General features: G+C 43.0%; 1 protein-coding gene across 3 annotated transcripts in view; it reads left to right on the top strand.

Moving 5' to 3' along the window:
- The window catches only part of si:dkey-16j16.4 (uncharacterized), a 109,648-nt gene that overhangs the window by 66,777 nt on the left and 22,489 nt on the right, over window positions 1-20,382 (top strand). The window contains exon 4 of one of the 3 annotated variants that reach the window (XM_048531370.2): window positions 18,028-18,078. The exons of 1 other annotated variant lie outside the window; for it this stretch is intronic. In XM_048531370.2, coding sequence (XP_048387327.1) covers window positions 18,028-18,078 — 51 coding nt within the window. Of the gene's footprint in view, window positions 1-18,024; window positions 18,079-20,382 lie in introns of all 3 variants that reach the window. One more of the 3 variants, XM_048531369.2, reaches the window with a different exon arrangement.

Here is a 20,382-nt window from a genome sequence, read left to right as displayed (position 1 = left end):
AGGCAGCAATGCTAACCATTGTGCCTGGAAGATGCTACTGATGAGCGTTGATGAGTTGTTGCAATGCAGCCTGTAGGTGGGCACGCTGCTGCTGCTGCATGCAATGGAGGAGAAAATGAATGTTTAAGTTTATGGAAGGGATACTGATCAGGTGATGACAGCACATAGATAGCAGTAGCTCAAGAAGACAGCTCAACACCACCTTCCAAAGGACAATTACAGATGGCTGATAAATGCTGGCTAGCCAGCAACACCCATGACCTGTGACTGAATAAATTTGAGAAAAAGTTGCAGTGCCCTGGAATGTGTTGAGTTTCTTGAGTGCTGTTGAAGTTACATTCACTCAGGCATATGGAGATTATTCTGTCACACACCTTACTTGTATCTTGTAGATTGTGGACAGGCACTGGGGAGCGAGGAGAAATCCCACTCTCTGACCTGCTCTTGTAGCCACAGTTACTTTTAATGACAAGTCCAGTTCAGCTCCTGGCCAAGGATAACCCCAGAAAGTTGAAAGTGGAGGCTTCAGCAGTGGTAATGCCATTGACCATCAAGACGAGTTGGTTCGATTCCGTTTTTTTTGGAGACAGTCATTGCCTGTCATATTTTGGAATAATAATGCTGCAGTCTCTTAACTGTTCAAGTGTGAGTGTTCCCTAGGACTTGCTGTATGCAGACTTGGACTGCTTCAGTATCTGTGGAGCCATGAATGATAGAGAACACTAATCATCAGCCAACATATCTGCTGTGGCCTCATTTCTGATTGAGGGACACTGATGAAGCAGCTAAGATGTTTGGGCGCAGGAAATTTCCCTGAGAATCACCTGCGGAAATGTCCTGGGCTGATTTATTATTAGCTTGCAATAAGCTAAGGATGCTTGACATCTGTGGAATTAAGCCCTGACAAGGAGCCAATGCCATCAGGAAAGCAGAGGAAATTGGCAAGGAGATGAATGAACATCGGGTTCTAATCCGGTACTGTTCAGAGCAACAGATGAGCTTGTGCAACTCAAAAGTCTTCACTTATTGTTCTGTCAATGTCTGTCCACATTCAGGGTTCCCTGCTTAAAGTTTAAGCCATCCAGCTGTGAGAATAGTCATTGAGATTTCCGATGAGCTGTTGGATCTGTCGTCTTGTAAATGAGTTTACTGTTTAGTGAGGGGGATTAGCACCATGGCAGCTCCAGCTACCCAAGAACATTGCTAAGGCCACGTTTTAAATGACAGTAGCATATCAGTTGCACATTCAGATCAAATCCCTCGATAAATGTTTCACTTCAGTCACCAGCGTTTTCTTGGGCAGTTGTCAGTGAGGCAGGCTAGAATCAAATTAAGTGAGTAAATATTGTTTAAAAGAAAACACATTTTGGTCAGTTGTTCCATGCCTATTTTTATTCATGTTTTAGTCCTTGTCATACCATGTCCTGTGAGTGTTTCCAAATGTTGTAACCTTTTGTAAGAATATGTTGGTGTTGAAGTGAATGATGCCTAGACTGCAAAGATTAAAATTACAGGAGAGGTAAAACAAACCTGGGTTGTATTCCCCACAATTCAGAAGGGGAAGGAGTGATTTCATCACAGTTTTCAAGGTAGTAGCAATAAACAAGGTGGATGAAGAGAAAGTGGGTTCATTTTTCCTCCATGCATGATGGCTGGCTCGGAGTCTCAGATCTAGATGTGACTCTGGGTGTGTTTCCGGCACTGGGGAAGTTTTCCATGGGTGATGGGAACCTGGATCATCTTCCCTGCACCCCAGAAGCAGGCAGATAGCTAAATGAGGTGATCTTGGATCTATTCACATTTAATTTTATGGGAACATCTGTGGTGATAGCCATCACCATTTGTGGAAGCTATTTCCCTGCACAGGCTGTGAGGATAGAACATAGAACATAGAACATAGAACATAGAACGGCACAGTACAGGCCGTTCGGTCCACGATGTTGTGCCAATCTATTATCTTACTACCCTGCATACCCCATATTTTACTACCTTTAGTTATCAAAGAGTTGCCAACATCATGTAAGGTCATACTTGCAGCCCAAAACTCAGAACAGTTTCCCTCCATTTGAAGGACGGAATGAACAGTCTTGTGCTAATAATATTTTTGCCATGAATCCAAGGTATACAAAGATGAGGCAACCTCCTAATTCCTGATCTTCCGGAATGATTGTATCTGTGCGGGCACTGACCTTGTAGGTCATGAAAATCATGGGGAAAATCCAGGCTGATATTTCCCTGAATGGAGAGTCTGACATTGAGGCAATGGCCTAAAATTTAGAGCCAATGTTTTCGGGCGTGAAACACCATACCAAAGAACCTAGCAGATGCTGGAAATCTGAAACAAAACCAGAAATTGCTGGGAAAAACACCGAATTGGAGTTCTGAAGCACGTTCACCAGGTGTGAAATGCTAAGCCCGCTTTCTCTCCCAAGTGCTGCTGTGTCTCTCCCCAGCAATTTCTGTTTTACTTTCAGGAGTGAAGTTTGAAAACCCATGCATATATGTAGATAATGGAAGTGTCTTCTGTAAATATGAATTGCTACTCAAACATTTGTTGACGACATAAATCTACCAACCTTCAACTTAAAATTATCCAAAGTGCTTAATGATTAACATACAAGTCAGCGATAAATTTCATTGAATGGTAGGACAGGCTGTTCGGTTAAATGGTATCTTCCTATTTCTACATCTCTGAATTTGGAAAGTGGTGAAGGTGTTCCCTGATTCTTGATTTAAGGTTCACTGGCCTAGATCGGATCCCACGTAAGAGGGGAACAGCAAGGATGGATTGAAATATAGACTATTGACCCAAAATGTTAACTTTGTTTCTTCCCACTTGATTATATAATTAAAAATAAATATATCCCTCAGCATATTCTGTTCTTGAGGCCAGGAATACATGGGTGATCTAGAGCAACCTGCACTAAGAGGATGTTGGCAAATATTTTGAATTTGGAGTGTTGTCAGTGGATGGAACTAAATTCCTCCTAAATTCGTGGCTTACTCATGCTCACTATAAACCCAATACAAAGATTGGGGGAGGGGAGTAGGAATGGTTAATTTGTGTACCTTTTCTACAAGATTGATTCTGACATGTTAGGCCAAATACCCTTGCTTCACATCATCGTTTCCCTGTTGTCACTGAGAGAGACTGTTCAAGGCTTGCTCTGTCAATAGAGACTTTCAATCAGATGTAACTTTGAACTGGAGTCTGTAGAATCCAGTATGGAAACAGTCCACACCAACCCCCGAAGAGCTTCACACATAGACCCATTCCACTACCCCATCTTTCCCATGGCTAACAAATCTAACCTACACATCCCTGGACCCTATGGGACAATTTTCAGAGTAGCCAATTCACGGAACTTGTGTATCTTTGGAGTGTGGGAGGAAACCCATGCAGACACAGGGAGAATGTGTAAACTCTACACAGACATTTGTCTGAGGGCAGAATTGAACCAGGGTCCCTGGCACTGCGAGGGAGCAGTGCTAACTATGGAGACACCATAACATACCTGGTCTCTTTAGGCAGGATGTAAAATGGCACTTAAAAAGATCAAGGAAGTTCTTTCTGTTGTCTACCAGCCAACATTGTTTTTTTTCAATTTGATCATACACAAAGACGTGATAATGAAGGCTCGCTTTGTAAAAATTGGCTGCTGCCTTTCCTATATTACAGCAGTGACAATGCTTCAAATTATTATTCGGCTGTATCCTGAAGTTGTGAAAAGTACTACATAAATTTTCTTCTTTACCACGGGTTTCTTGCAATCATGTCAGCTCAAAGTGTCTGAATGCATTGGCAGCTTTGACAAAATTAGATCCCCTCAGGACAGTGAGGCAAGTGCTGGGTTGGGTTAATGTAATATAACAAATGTGTCCCTGTCTCAAGAATCCATTGTTCACTGTCACCAGTGGTTTTGAAAAAAAAGTACCACAAGCCTGTTGCTGTGGCCCTGACACAACAGCACTATTGTTGTGGAATGATCGAGACCAGAGAGTCCTGTGGATACTTAATGATGGTTTCAAACAGATGCTGTTTTCATCATCATCATCCAGTCTGCAGATTAAGGGCTCAGTCCTCTAGTGTCTGGTCCTGGTTTGTTTGGGTGAGGTTGGTCACTCTGAATCTGGGGGAGGGGTTTTGGAACTGTCTGTCCCTCCTTTGCTTGTGTGTGAGAAGCTTGGATTGTGAGGTTTAAATGTGCAATGTGTGCTGTTTTCCACATAGTGCGTTTCCCTTCATGTTAACAACAGTGTATGAAAATATGGGCCACCTTTATAAGCTGCCACTGCCTATGTGGTCCAGGTACACCCACAGTGTTTTTTGGGATGGAGTTTCAGGAATTTGACCCGTTGACCATGAAGGGATGGGAATATATGTCCAAGTTGGAAATGCACGATTTTGGGAATCTTGGAGTGATTTGTGCTCCTGTGCACTTCTTGCCTCTGTTTTTTCTTGGTGTTGGACATTTAAGAAGTACTGACAAAGAAGCTCCAACTTGCACAGTGTTGTAAAATTGGATTTCAAGGCACTAACTTGCTAAACCACTAATTCCTGTTTACAGGGATTGACATCCTAATTCCAGAATAGCATCCTTGTTTACAGGGATTGAACATGTATTTGAGAACAGCAAATCCCTGTTTACAGGGATTAAGTATCTAATCCCATGGCAACAATTGCCTGTTAAAGGGATTGACGAACATTGAAAGGAGCCAGCCTCCCTTCACAATGATGAGCCATCTGTGATGTACTGAACCCCTTCGGATCAATGATTTAATCTGTTGAAGATTGAGCTCATTTGTCCCTTGTTTTTGTGCTCAACATTGTAAACACATGTTGACTCCCACTGTGGTAACCTCCTTGAATAGTTCTAAATTACATGCGTATGTGCTGTTTCCAATTCCAGTTCCTTACTCGCTTCTAAATGTGAATCTTTCGAAGAGAGTTAAACCAAGGTCCCAAGGTAGCTGTAAAAGCTCTCCTGGCTTTTTCTTAAAGACAAGCAGGAGAATTCAATGGAAGTTATGTACCTTGCCTTGTAATGCAAATTTCTGCAAACTGGAATGTCTGGCCAGCCTTTATCCCTCAGCTAACATCAGTAACCAAGTTATTTGGTTATTATCGCATTGCTTTATGGTCATGTTTGTAAATTAGTTGCTGCAGTTCCTACATAACTTCAGTGATTCCAGTTCTTTTTAAAGCATTTTGCCAGCTGTAAAACACTTGAGACAAAAACCGAAATTGTTGGCAAAACTAAACATGTCTTGCAGCATCTGTGATGAGAAAACAAGAGTTAACATTTAGGGTCCAGTCAGCCTTTTCAGAACTGGTTTTTGTTTTTATTTGGTCAGTGTAAAACACTTTTCGTTTTTAAGATATTTTGAGGCCATCAAAGAGGCATTATATAAAGTCAAGCTTTGATGTGGATTGTTTATTGCCCAGATTTGTTGTTAACTGTCTTGGCTGTTCCTGGATGCCTGGGAATCCTAATTGTTAACTGCATTTCCCCCTTGTTTCCCATTCCCAGTGGAAGAGGGTTACTTCCAGCTTTGATCCCTTTTCTGTCCCTTATCTCGATGGTCTAGGTGAGAAATGAGCAAATTCTGCTGCTAGACCAGAGGCCTTCCACGAGACTGGGGAGCAACATTGGTCACTAGAGGAAATGTACAACGTGCAGTTCTGGTCTCCCTAATTATAGAAAAGATTATAAAATTAGGAAGAGTACAGAAAAGATTTACTAGGACGCTACCTGGACTGGAAGGTTTTAGCTATAAGGAGAAGTTGGATAGGCCGGGATTCTTTTTCTGTGGCGTGTAGGAGACTGAAGCTCTCTTTTATAAAGATCTATAAAATCATGAGAAGCATAGATAAGGTAGATGGGCAAAATAGTTGGCTATGTTAGGGGAATCTAAACCTAGAGGGCATGGGTTTATGGTGAGAAAGGAGTGATACAAAAGGACCCAGAGGAACAACATTTTCACACAGAGGGTGGTGGGTGGGCTGCTCAAGGTAGTTGTGGAGGCAAGTACAATTTCATAATTTTAAGAAACATTTGGACAGGTACATGGATGGGATAGGTGTGGAGGGATATGGACCAAACGCAGGCAAATGGGACGAGTTTAATTGTGAAAACTGGGCAGCATGTTTTCGTGCTGATAACCTCCATGCCTCTAATTGCAGCCTGCTGAGAATCTGAGCCTTCAGTGAGTGGGAAGGTAGGACACCATCTTGGACATGGGGTAAAGCAGTGCCATGTGCAGTGGTAAAAATATATTTAGTTGCCCCCACCCCCAACCTTGCCAGAGTTAATGAAGACTGAAAGGCTTGTCAGGGTATTTTGTAACCAGGCAACGAGCAAAGTGGGGCAGAAGTCTCTCCATCCTGGCAATAGGGAGCTGTGATGAGTTAACGGAAGTGTACGCTAGCAGAAATCTCCTGGGTTGTGAAGAGGATTATTCCCAAAAGTCTTCCAGCCTGCTGGAAGTGAGGTGAGAATCAGTACAGGAATAAAACTTCTGGCATCACAGTTGAGGTGAATAATTTCCACTTCTGAGAAACAGTCTGTAACTTGCCCTCTGCTTTGACCCCTCACTGAGTTGCTGATTCAATATCTTTTGGGACAGTGGCAGAATGATGGGGGATGTCGAGGGAGCAAACAAACAGTTTAACACATTTGTTAAGAGATCTAAAATGTACGCTCTTTCAATCAGCTCGTCAGATACTAGGCACCGCCGTGGGGAATTCTAAAGTATTTGTGTCTTAAAAGTGTTTGCATCTTTTGTCTAAGTATTTTTTTTGAAGTAGAAGTCCCCAGAGACAGAATTAAGAGTTTTCACGTGTAGATTCTACAGATTAACGCAGTCGTCTCAGCATCTTTATACAGTGTGGCTGCTTTCTGTATGGCCTGTCTAGTCACAGAGCAGCTATTATATTCAGCCATAGCTCAGAAGGATTACTGCTGAATTGCAAGGCCCTTCAGACTGCTACTGATTAGAAAGAGGGTAAGGCTTGAGACTGAAAGAAAGAAAGAGAGAGAAAACAATTAACTGGAGAACAGATGTCTTTGCTGAAGTTTGGGCAGCAAAGACTGATTCCCTATTGTTAGATGCCTCCCCTCGCTGAGCAACCACTTACTGTTTCAATGTGGCTGAACTTAACTTGGGCAAGAAACCAACCCCTCTACAATGCCCACGTCCCCCCACCCCGACCCCTCAATCCCATCACAGCAAACCCCCCTCCTCTCTCCGGTCATCTGCTGCATCAGATGTCCCCCTGTGCCTCATTGTCTGCCTTGTTTTCCAGCACGCTGTCATTAACTAGTTCAAGACCTGCAGACATGCAGCCCTGTCAGGTTGGGTCGGATTTAGGTCGAGTTGACAAGACTTGAAGTTAATTATGCTTTATTTTTCCCCCAGCCCTAACTGAGTATGATTTGCCTTTCAAAGGGTGAAACATGTTATTGTTCTCTTTTTTTGGAACCTTGTGCATAATCCCCGCTACCCCCACCCCCACCAAACCCTCCAACCCTTGCTGGAAATTGGTATTAAGCAGTGAGATTGAAACCCTTAAAAACATCCAGACGTTTTTTCTCCGAGATGGTAAGAACTGCAGATGCTAGAATCAGACTTTTTACTTTTGGCCATCTCTGCCCTCTCATCAAGCCGTGCCAAGAAACAGGAGAGGAGTCTTCTACTAGGATTAATGTTGCTCAAAAACTCTAGTCTAAAAACTAAAGCTGGACTATGGGTCTAAAATTTCTGCTCCCGGGTCATATTGAAGGGTTGGATGGTCATGGCTGGATGAAAAATAAACACGTATTTTGTACTGTATCCACTGTACCCGGTGTGGCCTCCTCTACATGGGGGAAACCAAGCGGAGGCTTGGGGACCGCTTTGCAGAACACTTCCGCTCACTTCGCAATAACAACTGCACCTCCCAGTCGCGAACCATTTTAACTCCCCCTCCAATTCTTTCGACGACATGTCGGCCACGGGCCTCCTGCAGTGCCACAAGGATGCCACCCGAAGGTTGCAGGAACAGCAACTCATGTTCTGCTTGGAAACCCTGCAGCCCAATGGTATCAATGTGGACTTCACCAGCTTCAAAATCTCCCCTTCCCCCACTGCATCCTAAAACCAGCCCAGTTCGTCCCCTTTCCCCCACTGCATCCCAAAACCAGCCCAGCCTGTCTCTGCTTCTCTCACCCATCCCTTCCTCCTACCTCAAGCCGCACCTTCATTTCCTACCTACTAACCTCATCCAACCTCCTTGACCTGTCCGTCTTCCTTGGACTGACCTATCCCCTCCCTACCTCCCCATCTATACTCTCTCCTCACCACCTATCTTGTTTTCTCTCCATCTTCGGTCCGCCTCCCCCTCTCTCCCTATTTATTCCAGAACCCTCTCCCCATCCCCCTCTCCGATGAAGGGTCTAGGCCCGAAACATCGGCTTTTGTGCTCCTGAGATGCTGCTTGGCCTGCTGTGTTCATCCAGCTCCACACTTTATTATCATGTATTTTCCTGTCTTTCATTTACTTTTCTATTCTCTTTCAAAAAGATTGTTTGTTTGTTTTTTTTCTTTGTTTTTATAAAGTTTTATTCACAGTCTGTAGTTAATCATGGTCAAACATATCATCTTCTAATACTACTTCCTGATGGAAGTATTTCATCTGTGTTACTCCTTCCTTCTAGTACTAGCACTGAGCCCATGTTCTCAATTTTCAAACACTGGAAACAATTTTACATTTATGTTTTTGTCCATTTTCAGATTATATTTTAAGAGTCAGCATTGTGATGGCATACTCTCCACTTGTTTGGATAAGTGCAGCTGCAATAACTCTCAAGAAGTCAGACACCTTCCAGGAAAATGCAGTCGGCTTGATTGACACAACACCCACAAACTTCAACATTTACTATCGATGCACAGTGGCATCAGTGTGTACCATCTATAAGATGCACTGCAGTAACTGTTCTTACTCCTCTGACAGCACCTTCCAAACACTGTGACCCTGATCACCTAGAACAGGGCTTCACAAAGGAGAAACTTTGGAGTTAAGAGTTCTGAGACAGCAATGGAGGTCATGGAACTCTAAATGAGTTATAGTAGCTGTGCTTTCACTATAACACATCCCTGCTGTCTCTCAGGCTTCAAAGTGGGATTGCAGAAAATTTTAAGGATCAGAATGGGGCCACGGTGGGGAAAATATTTGGGAAGCATTGACCCAGAAGGACAAGAGCAGGAGATACTTGGGAACACCAGCTTCTGCAGGTTCATCTTCAGGTCATGCACCATCCTGAAGCCACACTGTTCTTTTCGTATCCCTGGGTCAAAATTGTGGAACACTCTGGACAGCACTGGATCTACCCACACCAAATAGACTGTATTGGCTCAAGAAAGCAGCTCACCACCACCACCAGGGCAATAGGCAATAAAGGATGGCCTAGACTGGCACCCATGCCCAGTGAATAAATATAAAAAGACCTCTACCTGCAGCCTACCCCCCCCATCCCCAACATGTTTCTATGCATGAAAACCTAATGTGTTCCAGCTTGTCTTATTGCTATAACCTCCTCATTTTCTGTATCATTCCACCATGTCATTGCTGTATCCATTCTGTCATTGCCCTGCCTATAAGTATGGCATGGTGGCTCAGTGGTCAGCATTACTGCCTGATAGCGCCAAGGACCCAGGTTCCATTCTACCTTCAAGTGACTGTGTGTGTGTGTGTGTGGAGTTTGCATGTCCTTCCCCAAGTCTGTGTGGGTTTCCTCCAGGTTCCCCAGTTGTCTCCCACAGTTCAAAGATGTGCAAGTTAAGTGTACTGGCCATGCTACCTTGCCCATAGTGCCCAGGGAGGTACAGGCTGGGTGGATTAACCACTGAAAATGTAGGGTTACAGGGATGGGGTGCAGGACTGGGTCTGGGTGGATGCTCTTCAAAGAGTTGGAGAGAATTGATGGGCCGAATGGCCTGCTTTCACACTGTAGGGTTTCTGTGATAATGATGACTCCAGAACTGCATGCAAAGCTTTAATTTTGCATTTACTTGATATGATGTAAAAATTCAACTTCTCCTCCTTACTTTTTAAGTACACTTTCTCAATGTATATGTTTTCTAATCTAATTTTCATATTTCATGACTTTTCCCAACCTCCCCCAGAAAAATATAATTTGGACTTATTATTTCACGCAACCACGACAGTGATGACAGGCAAATGTACCAATGTGGGGGAATGATTGCACCTGATGGAGTTCCAGGAGTCAAGGAGGATATTAATGTGACCATAATGCTGACCAGTTCTGAAGAAGGTTCACTCAGCCGAGACATTAACTGTGATTTCTCACCACAGAGGCTGCTAGACTTGCTGAGTTTTTCCAGTAATTTCTGTTTTTGTTGTTGATAATACCCATTGACTTCGTGGAGGCAATGGCACAAGCACGAAGAGGACTTTGCTAAGGAAAAGTCATATTCTGTTTTTTTTTTACATGATTGTCTGTATGCCTGAAGGAAACTGGAATCAGGTAGCATAGATATGATATTGGTGGCAGGGGATCAGGGATGATGCCTTCAGCCCTCTGGGGAGGCGATGGCCTAGTGGAATTCTTGCTAGACTATTAATCCAGAAACTCAGCTAATATCCTGGGGACCCAGCCACAAATTCTGCCATGGCAGATGGTGAAATTTGAATTCAATAAAGAATCTAGATCGAAGAGTCAAACGTTGCTTGTCAGAAAAATCCATTTGGTTCACTAATGCCCTTTAGGGAAGGAAATCTGCCATCCTTGCCTCATCTGGTCTACATGTCACTCAGACCCCCAGCAATGTGGTTGACTCTGCCCTCTGGGTGATTAGAGATGGGCAATAAATGCAGGCCTTACCAGTGATGCCCATATTCTGTGAGTGAATAAAAAAAATGTGGCGCATGTGAATAAGGCGAACATTCTGCTGAGACCGAGGCAGTGCAGAGGTTGGGAGGAATTTGAGTGGTAACTTTTTGAAGTGCTAATATACCTATCTACGCTACCTTAAGCGCCTGTAGGTGGTGTTGTGCGAGGCACAACGGGTAGGTGAGGAATGGGAGAATTATCAAGGATAGATCAAAGGTTGCACATTGTTAATCTTGTCTTGCTGGAGCCCCTGTTTGTTCTTAGATTTCAATATGATTGGGTAGCTGGTCATAGAGAAGTAACATCAGGAACTATTGGAAAATGTGATGGAGAACTTATGTAACAGGTTCTATGTTGTTTTCGGCTATTGCAGTACCAGAATCCCAAGTGATGTGTAGAACAAACAGCTGAAAAGGATGGCCTCACTCTCTACGCTCCTCCAGACATATAATATCACTTAATTGATGGAATATATTCTTCTGTAAAGGTGAAAATGCACAACAATGGCCCAGACATCACTTTGTTGGTGTTTCTCTTTCACACAAAGCGCCTGGCTTAGGGTACTCGAGACTCTATTGTGTCAAAATAGGTCATTCTGCCCGCCTGGCTCCTCCTTCAGAATCTGCATTGGCACTTTCGTTTTGCTCAAAGATTTTTGAGAGAAAAAGAACAAGCTCTCACCCTTTTAACCCGTTTGTTCCCCGTTTACTGCATCTGGGCAGATCACTTTTGTGGTCTTCAGTTACCGTGGGGAAATGGCTAATTCCAGGTCCAGGATCCTGACAACATATTTGGTAACAGAACCCCAGAAGACATCAAAGTGGTTATTTACAAAAAAGAAAGATGAAAGAACAGGAATATACTGCCGTCGAAATTTTGAGATTTTTAAACAGCCTCTCTGCTCACGCTCTGTCAGGGTCAATAAAAGTTTAAATACCTGGAATGTAATTCCCTCAAAACCATCACAGCCCCCCACCCCTCAACTACACAGACATACCTCATATACCACACATACCAGTTTCTTTAAACTTTAAACTTTTCTGAAGAAGGGTCCCAATGCGAAACGTCAACTTTCCTGCTCCTCTGAAGCTGCTTGGTCTGCTGTGTTCATCCAGCTCCACACTGTGTTATCGCTGACTCCATAATCGGCAGTTCTTACTATCTTTAAACCCCCAACCTATTCTGTTGCAGAATAAGTGAATCAAAGAGAGAATAGTTTGTTCAGGGGTGACAACATGATGTATTTTTATGCAGCAGGGTGAGTCAGGAAAAGGATGAAGCAGAATTAGAAAAATGAGAAAAGAAAACCTGTATTCTGTGGCTTATTGGAGGGTTATTGTGTGACATGCTTAGATAGCTGATGTGTGATTTGATAACAAGTCACTTAGTAGAGCAGAACTTGAGATTTGCTGAACCATAGACATATTTTGTCAAAACCCTCAATTACCAGGGACAATTGGCAAGAATACCAATCTAAGGGGAAAAACAGGATTTTATGCCATATGAGAGGATTGTGCTGATTGGTGAGTTGACTCTGATTGTTAGAGGTGTTGGCATGTAGAATGTGAGTGGTGATAAACAGTTTTTATTTAAATTTTAAACTATACAATTTATCCCTTATTATTGGTAGGGCATTGTGCTGAGAAATGAGCCAGTAAGTGGCTTATTTTGTCAGGTAGAATGTGGTGCAATGTGTGCATACGCTTCTTCTGTCTACAAAGAGTAATGTATATTAATGTATGTAACTCCCAGTATACACAGGTCTGACAATTATTATTTGGGTGTCCTCGCAGTTCTTTGCGTACTTGGGATTAACCAGCAAATGTTATCCAGTTGTGGACTACACCTCCTCTCACCCACCTTCCTGCAAGAAGGTGATGCCCTGCTCCCAATCCCTCAGCCTCTGCCACATCTGCTCCCAAGTTGAGGCGTTCCACTTCCGCACATCTCAGATTGTCCTCGTATTTCAAGTACCGCAACCTCCCCCCTTCGGTGGTTAAAAACGTTTTCAACCGCATCTGTTGTGTTTCCTGCACCTCTGCCCTCACACCCCCTCCCCACAACAAAAACAAATACCAAATTCCCCCTTGTCCTCATGTATCATCCCACTAACCTCCGGGTTCAACATTTATCATTCTCCACCACTTCTGCCACCTGCAATCTGACCCCACAAACAAGGATATATTTTCTCCACCCCTATCTGCCTTCCGTAGGGACTGCTCTCTCCATGACTCCATTGCCTACTCCACACTCCCCACGAACCCCACCACCCCTGACACCTTTCCCTGCAACCGCAGCAAGTGCTACACCTGCCCCCTCACCTTCATCCAAGGACCCAAGTAAACCTCCCACAGCAGACAGATGTTCACCTGCACGTCAGCTAATGTGGACTACTGCATCCGCTGCTCCCGATCGAGTCCTCCTGTACAACAGTGAGACCAAGCGAAGGGTTGGAGACCGCTTTGTAGAGCACCTATGCTCTGTTCGTGACAAACGACAACACCTTCCAGTTGCGAACCATTTCAACCCCCCCCCCCCCACCTCCCTGGATGACATATCCATCCTGGGCCTCCGCCAGTGTCACAATGATGCCACCTAGAAACTGGAGGAGAAGCACCTCATATTCTGCCCCAGGACCCTATAGCCCAAAGGACTCAATGTGGACTTTACCAGTTTCAAAATCTCCCCACTCCCTGTGTCATCCCATGACCAACCGTCCCTCTCATCCCTGCCTCCATGACCTGTCCGTCTTCTCTCCCACCTACGTTCCTCCTACCTCACTGACCAATCCCCACCACTGCCTACAAGCACTCACCTATCACCATCCTACCTACCTTTCCCAACCCCACCCCTCCTCTATCTACTTATTTCAGGGCTCCCTTCCCCATCCCCCATTTCTGAAGAAAGGTCCCGACCCAAAAGTCAGCTTTTCTGCTTGTCTGATGCTGCCTGGCCTGTTATGTTCATCCAGCTCCACACTGTGCTAATGTTGGTTACTTATTGGCTTTGTAATCTTGGGCTGCTTGGGAATAGTCAGTATGTTGCTTGTTGTGACCAATCCAAACAAATATGCTGTTTTATATGATCCACCAATCTTTTTGAGGTACAGCCCACGTAACTTGCATCACATTGATACAGAAATTAATGTACCACAATACTGTTTTTACTTAATGGCAGCATCCTGTTGGGGGTGAGCACCACTATTGTTGCTGCTGTATAGTTGCAACGTGATACACAAGCTTTATCTTTACCTTTATATACTGAGAGACCCTCTTAGAGAATTAGTTCAATAGAACTGAGGTAATTGCACTGTGTATTTTAATTCAACAAAATAGGTGTCGGCCATTAGTTGGTTCATTTCTCAAGGCAGTGTATTAACCCATCAGGGTCAACATTCGTGGTTTAAAATTTAAACACAGTCTGGCAGTTAACTGTCAATTAGCATGAATGTGTGCATTCTCCATGACAAGACTTTTACTAAGACTGCTTGCCAACCAATTTCCGCTCATTCAGTGTAAATGTTATCTTCCCCTTAAATTGACATTCTTGCAAAATGTCCTGATGAGTGTATGTAAGGCAAAAAGCTCTGACAAAATGGATTCAGAGTTTTTACAGCATGTAAATGCCTCTTACATCAGGAATACTCAAATTCCATTGTTTCTGAACAGTTGATGAAGATGCCACCGGATTTTTTTTTTCATTTCGCAAATTTGATGCTAATGGTTAAAAGAACCACAGGTGAGGTGAAGATTTATTTTTTAATCCAGTGTGTTTTCATAATCTAGAATGTACTATGCAATTTCCCCTAAATTAAGCTATTATTGAATATACTCCCACTGCACCAGTTTATGTACAAAGAGTTAAACAAGGAAAAGAATTGCCAGCGAGAAATATCAGGGTAATAACTGGCGACCTCCTCTTGCACTGGCCAATTCAGATTGCATCTTGTTGTTCCAGCACACTAGCATTCTCCAGTTGCAGAGATGAGCCATTTCTTAAGAGAACTTCCCTCGATCATACTTGTGTTGGCAACACACTGGTCACTCTCCGGTTGGGTGTGAAGAGCTGGGATGATTTCCCCGCTCCATAAATCCAGCCTTTAAAAATGGCAGCCTCTACTTTCCATTTTCCATCTGGACATAGGTTGGATTGCAGTTTGGTCCATGCTACCTGGCAGGAACTGAAGGTGTTGCTGGCTTCAGAGGAGTTAGCAAAGCAAGACTGCCTTCAGAAATCTAACGCTGTATTTTAATTTTTGAACAAACGAATAGAATATAAATATTACTGCCACCCTCGACCACCTCCATACTCTTCCAGTCCCATGCATATCACCTGATGCCCTCATAGATCCTCATGCTCTATGTCATCTTAGTGCAATCTCATACTAACTTGTAAATTCACCTACAATCCTTCACTTTTTGTGCCACACCATTCTTTATTTACTGGTAGCCATGACAAGAGGGAAAAATTAAAGTTCTGTATTGGAGAACATCTGTGTTGAGAAATAACACCCTCACTCAAAAGTGCACAATTTGGTAATTCCAAGGCTTTCTACACCCACCTGTTGTGTAAAATTGTCTCTGATGTTAGTAATCTCAAAGAGCACTTGACACTTTCCCCGCCTCTAAAAGAAAGGCCTCCCAGAACCAAATCCAAAATGATGCCTTGGTTATCCAAACACGTCTAAAAAGTTAAGGGAAGGTCTGAATATGTTAATCTCTAGGTTACAGGGAAGACAAACTCCCGCTTCTCTGGGCAGCTGGTGAGTTAAAAGGTCAACTGGCCCCATAAAATACACGGACTGGACATGTTAAGAACAGATTGACTCTACTGTCCTCCTCTGAGATATATGGAGGTGCTGCATTTAGGAATGGGACTTATAAATTCAGGCTACTCATCACTGATAGTGGTAATGTTTTGCACCGCACCCCCCCCCCCCCCCACTCCATTGTGACACTGACTGATGCACTATTGAGAGCTGCAGCCAGCCAATCTCCCGAGTTACTCATCATGGGACATCAGGAATTGGGGGGTCTGCAATTCTCACCATCGAAACCAGAGCAGGAGTAAGTCATACCACATGTCGAGCATGCTCTGCCATTCAGTAAGATTATGGCTGACTTGATTATGGCCACTTTCCTGCCTGACCCTCCCACAACCTTAGACTCTCATTGTTCAGAAATCTGTCGAAGTCCAACTTGAAAATAGTCAATAACTCTACTTCCACCAATCTGAAGAAGAGTTTTAAACATGCACGACATGTGGGGAATCCTAAGATCTCAGCATTTACCTTGTCAAGCCCCTTCAGAATCTTGTATTTCACTAAGATGCTTCTAAACTCCAATATATTCAGACCAAGTTAGACCAACCTTTCATCAAGCTATGAATTGGTAAAGACATGGTGGGCTGAAGGGCCTGTTCCTGTGCTGACCATCCCATGTTTTTGGAACCTTCTCTGAACTGTTTCCATTGCCTCCCACAGGGACAGTAACCAAACAGTGCACAGGACTTGAGAGTCCTATCACCAGGGAATCACATGATTATGATCATTGCATTGTGGGCAGTTGTCAAGTGCTGGTTAGGTATTTAAGCAGGAAGAGGAGAAGTCAGGTACCACTTCTTTTAAATAGTTGTATTTGACTATATTCATATGAGTGGAGAGAGCACCCCAGGTGACCAGCAGCATTCCTGTTGCCTACTTTTCCTTCTCAATGAGAAGGGGATAAGATGAATAGTGCAATACTGCGGTTACTGGAAAGCTAAATTAGTTATAGTGTATATACTGGAAAGATGTAAAAGTTTGGCAGCATCCTAGAATATACAGAGAGACTAAATTGTTTGTGTTTCATCAAAACTGCTATGTTAGAAAGCTTTTGAATCAAAAAGTCAGGAAGCTCCATGGAGTCCAAACATTCCGGCTGCATGGTGGTTCAGTGGTTAGCTGCCTCACAATTCCGGGAACCTTGGATCGAATCCACTTTTGGGTGAGTGTCTGTGTGGAGTTTGCACATTCTCCCTGGTGTCTGCAATGGGTTTCGTCTGGGTTTCCTTCCACAGTTCAATGATGTGCAGGTTAGGTGGATTGGCCATGCTAAGTTGCCCATAGTGTCCAGGGATGTGGAAGCTAGGTGGATTAGCCAGAGGTAATGTTGGGTTACAGGGGTCGGTTGGATCTAGGTGGGAGCTCTTTGGAGGGTTGGTGTGGACTTGATGGGCCAAATGGCCTACTTTCACACTGTAGAGATTCTATGATCCTATTCTATTATGGATACTTGGAACTGCAGGAGAAGTAAAATGATTGGTGCAGGAGGGTCAGAAGTGGGCCATAGTTTTCTTGGCTTCTATTACAGGCAGCAGTTATGTGGCGTCAGTTCCAAGGTATTAGTGCTTGGTGTATGTCTGTTTAGAGACAGGATATAATGGGAAAGACGTACAACCAGTAGTTTTACTTGGAGAAATTTACCAAGATCTGACCTTGTTCTTTTTGTTACTGTCTATCTAATTCCTATTCTGTTCCTTTCCTCCACAAAACTGTCTTCTCTAGGTGTCTGCCTTCATTTATCTGTTTGCCTTTCCTGGGTCTATCCAGCCTTCTATATTTCCCATTCTGATTCAATTTTCTAGAATTCCGCAGCCTGCAAGGTGGAAAAAAAATCTTTTAGTTGGCATAGTAAACAGGGGCTTCATCTGGCCTGTGGATGAATGAATGTTACAGATCCCTTGGCCCTGTGGTACCCCTGGTATACTGACTAACATTTATCCCATCACAAACATTACTAAAAGAGATTATCTGATTATTATCACTTTGTTGTCTGTGGGAGGTTTGTTGTGCGCAAATTGGCTGCAAGACATCAACAATGACACTTCAAACATATTTCTTCATCTGTAAAGCATTTTGTAACACCATGAAGTTGTGAAAGGTGCTATATAGAGAGTATGCAAGATATTTCCTTTATTTGGTTTTTGATGTGCTATGTGCAGCTATATCCAGCATGTAACACAATGCTACGATGTACAATACTATCCGGCACTTTGCCATTATGTTCTGGCTTATGGTTTATATATACAAAAATAGTCTAGGTGGATTTTTTTAAAAAGTTCAATTTTTTACATCTATTTTTATTTTTCTTAGAAGATGTTACTGAAGAAAAGCTGTGGAGCTAAAACAAGAATTATTAAAATTCGAGTGAGTATATCAAGTCATGCTTTCACCTGTAGCTGCTCTTAACTTCCCCATTCTACACATTTTGTAACTCACACTAGGCATAACTTTAACTATTGTGTGTATTAGCAGTGCACCAATAACCCCATTTAAAGATTTTTAATACAATTCTCTGGATCATCATTTATCTTTGAGCACTAATTTGGTAATAACCCACCCAAATCTCTCAAACTAGGAGTATACTTCCTGCAATTTAGTTGACAATTGGATTAAGTTTGCACAATATTAAGGGGAACAGATAGAGAGAAACCTGTTGGATTGTGATTCAAGGACAAGGGGCCATTATCTAAAAATTGCAACTAGACCTTAAGTCAAGTTAAGAACATTTCTGCCCACAAAATTGATAGAAGTTTGGAGCATTCTTCTACAAAAAGCATTCAATGTCAACTCCCAACCTTAAAATTGACATTGTTAGGTTTGGGTTAACTAAAAGTATTGAGTGGTACACAGCACAGACAGATGTGTGGAGTTAGGTCACAGGGAATCCATGATCTCATGAAGTACGGTGGGTCTGCAACAAGGAAGTAAATGGCCTCTTCATATTCCAGTGGTGCTAGTGCCCGCAGTCTCATTGATAGGTGTCTTCTGCATTTTAAACAGGCCTCCACCTGTCAGAGTGGACAGATTCTTGACTCCATTTTGCACATAAGTAAAACAGTGTCATGTTGGTACAAGGCAAAAACTCTACTGCAGGAGCAAATTACTGCAGGTGCTGGGATCTGAACTCAAAACAAAAAATGCTAGAGAATACAGCGGGTCAGGCAGCACCCATGAAGAGAGATAGCAAGCTAGCGTTTCGAGTCTAGATGAATCTTCGTCAGAGCTGAAGTGACGAAGAGTTGTCCAGACTCATAACGTTAGTTTGTTTTCTCTCAATGGATGCTGCTGCAGCCTCTGTGGTCTCCAGCATTTTTTTGTTTTCAGTCAAAAACTCTATTTCCATGCATCTTGTTTAGTGAGGACCAGTCACACATGCTGTTTATATATCAGGGCTGTGCTGTAGATAGGTCTGAAAGGGTTAATACCCGATTTAGACCAGTCAGCCTTACCTCAGTTGTTGGTAAAGTGTTGGAAAAGGTAATAAGAGATAGGATTTATAATCATCTAGAAAAGAATAAATTAATTAGGGATAGTCGGCACGGTTTTGTGAAAGGAAGGTCGTGCCTCACAAACCTTATTGAGTTCTTTGAGAAGGTGACCAAACAGGTAGATGAGAGTAAACCGGTTGATGTGGTGTATATGGATTTCAGCAAGGCGTTCAATAAGGTTCCCCACAATAGGCTATTGTACAAAATGCGGAGGAATGGAATTGTGGGAGATATAGCAGTTTGAATCAGAAATTGGCTTGCTGAAAGAAGACAGAGGGTGGTAGTTGATGGGAAATGTTCATCCTGGAGACCAGTTACTAGTGGTGTACCGCAAGGGTCGGTGTTGGGTCCGCTGCTGTTTGTCATTTTTATAAATGACCTGGATGAGGGCGTAGAAGGATGGTAAAGGGGGAACTCGTAGGAGACCGTTGTGAGGTGGGGGTGCTTCAAATTACTACTTCTTTATATTTTCTAATCAATCTGCTAAGAGATGTTGTAACACACGCCTCTGGAGCAGAACCTAGGCCTCCTGGCTCCGAGGTGGGGACACTACCACTGTGCCAAATGAGGATCACTAATAACGTCTGCAGCCCTCAAAGTCGTACTCATGTCAGCTGCAGCTAGTTGCAGTAACACAATAAGTTCCAAATTAGTCCCTCAACAAGATTCTTCTAGTTGGTCCAAAAACGTGGATATCCTGAATCCATATGAGACCAGTTTAGGTTTGCAGGAACCCCTAAACAACAGCTGAGAGAGGGAAAGGGTATTTTTTTTTCGTTCATTTCAATTTGTTTTCTAGGTGCTTGCAATACAAATTAAGTAGCAAGGCATGTCTGTATGGGAATGTGTAAATCATCAATCTTCTCAAAGGGTAACCATTAGCAAGAATGGAAAGGCTTAAGTATTTCTGGAGTTTAATTGAGCATTCATCTCTTGTTAAAGCTAATTGGCTATAACAAATTGTGTCAGGGATGGCTAATTAAATCAATGTAGGTTGTTTCCACCTTGGTTAGATATTGGGTTTCATAGCAAACCAATCAGCACCCTCCTCACATTCAGTAAAGCTGATGGGTTTCCACCCTGAAATAATATTCTTGTGAATTGTTGAGATGAAATGCTTTGTCTAGTTATCTTTTTCCAGCCATACCCAAATATTTAAGTGTTTGTGTTTTGTGCTGTT

This window comes from Stegostoma tigrinum, chromosome 4 (genome assembly GCF_030684315.1).
Source record: "Stegostoma tigrinum isolate sSteTig4 chromosome 4, sSteTig4.hap1, whole genome shotgun sequence".
In the NCBI taxonomy this organism is placed as follows: Eukaryota; Metazoa; Chordata; class Chondrichthyes; order Orectolobiformes; family Stegostomatidae; genus Stegostoma; species Stegostoma tigrinum.
The sequence above is the reverse complement of the archived record's forward strand: the minus strand, read 5'-3'. Positions and strand labels throughout refer to the sequence as shown.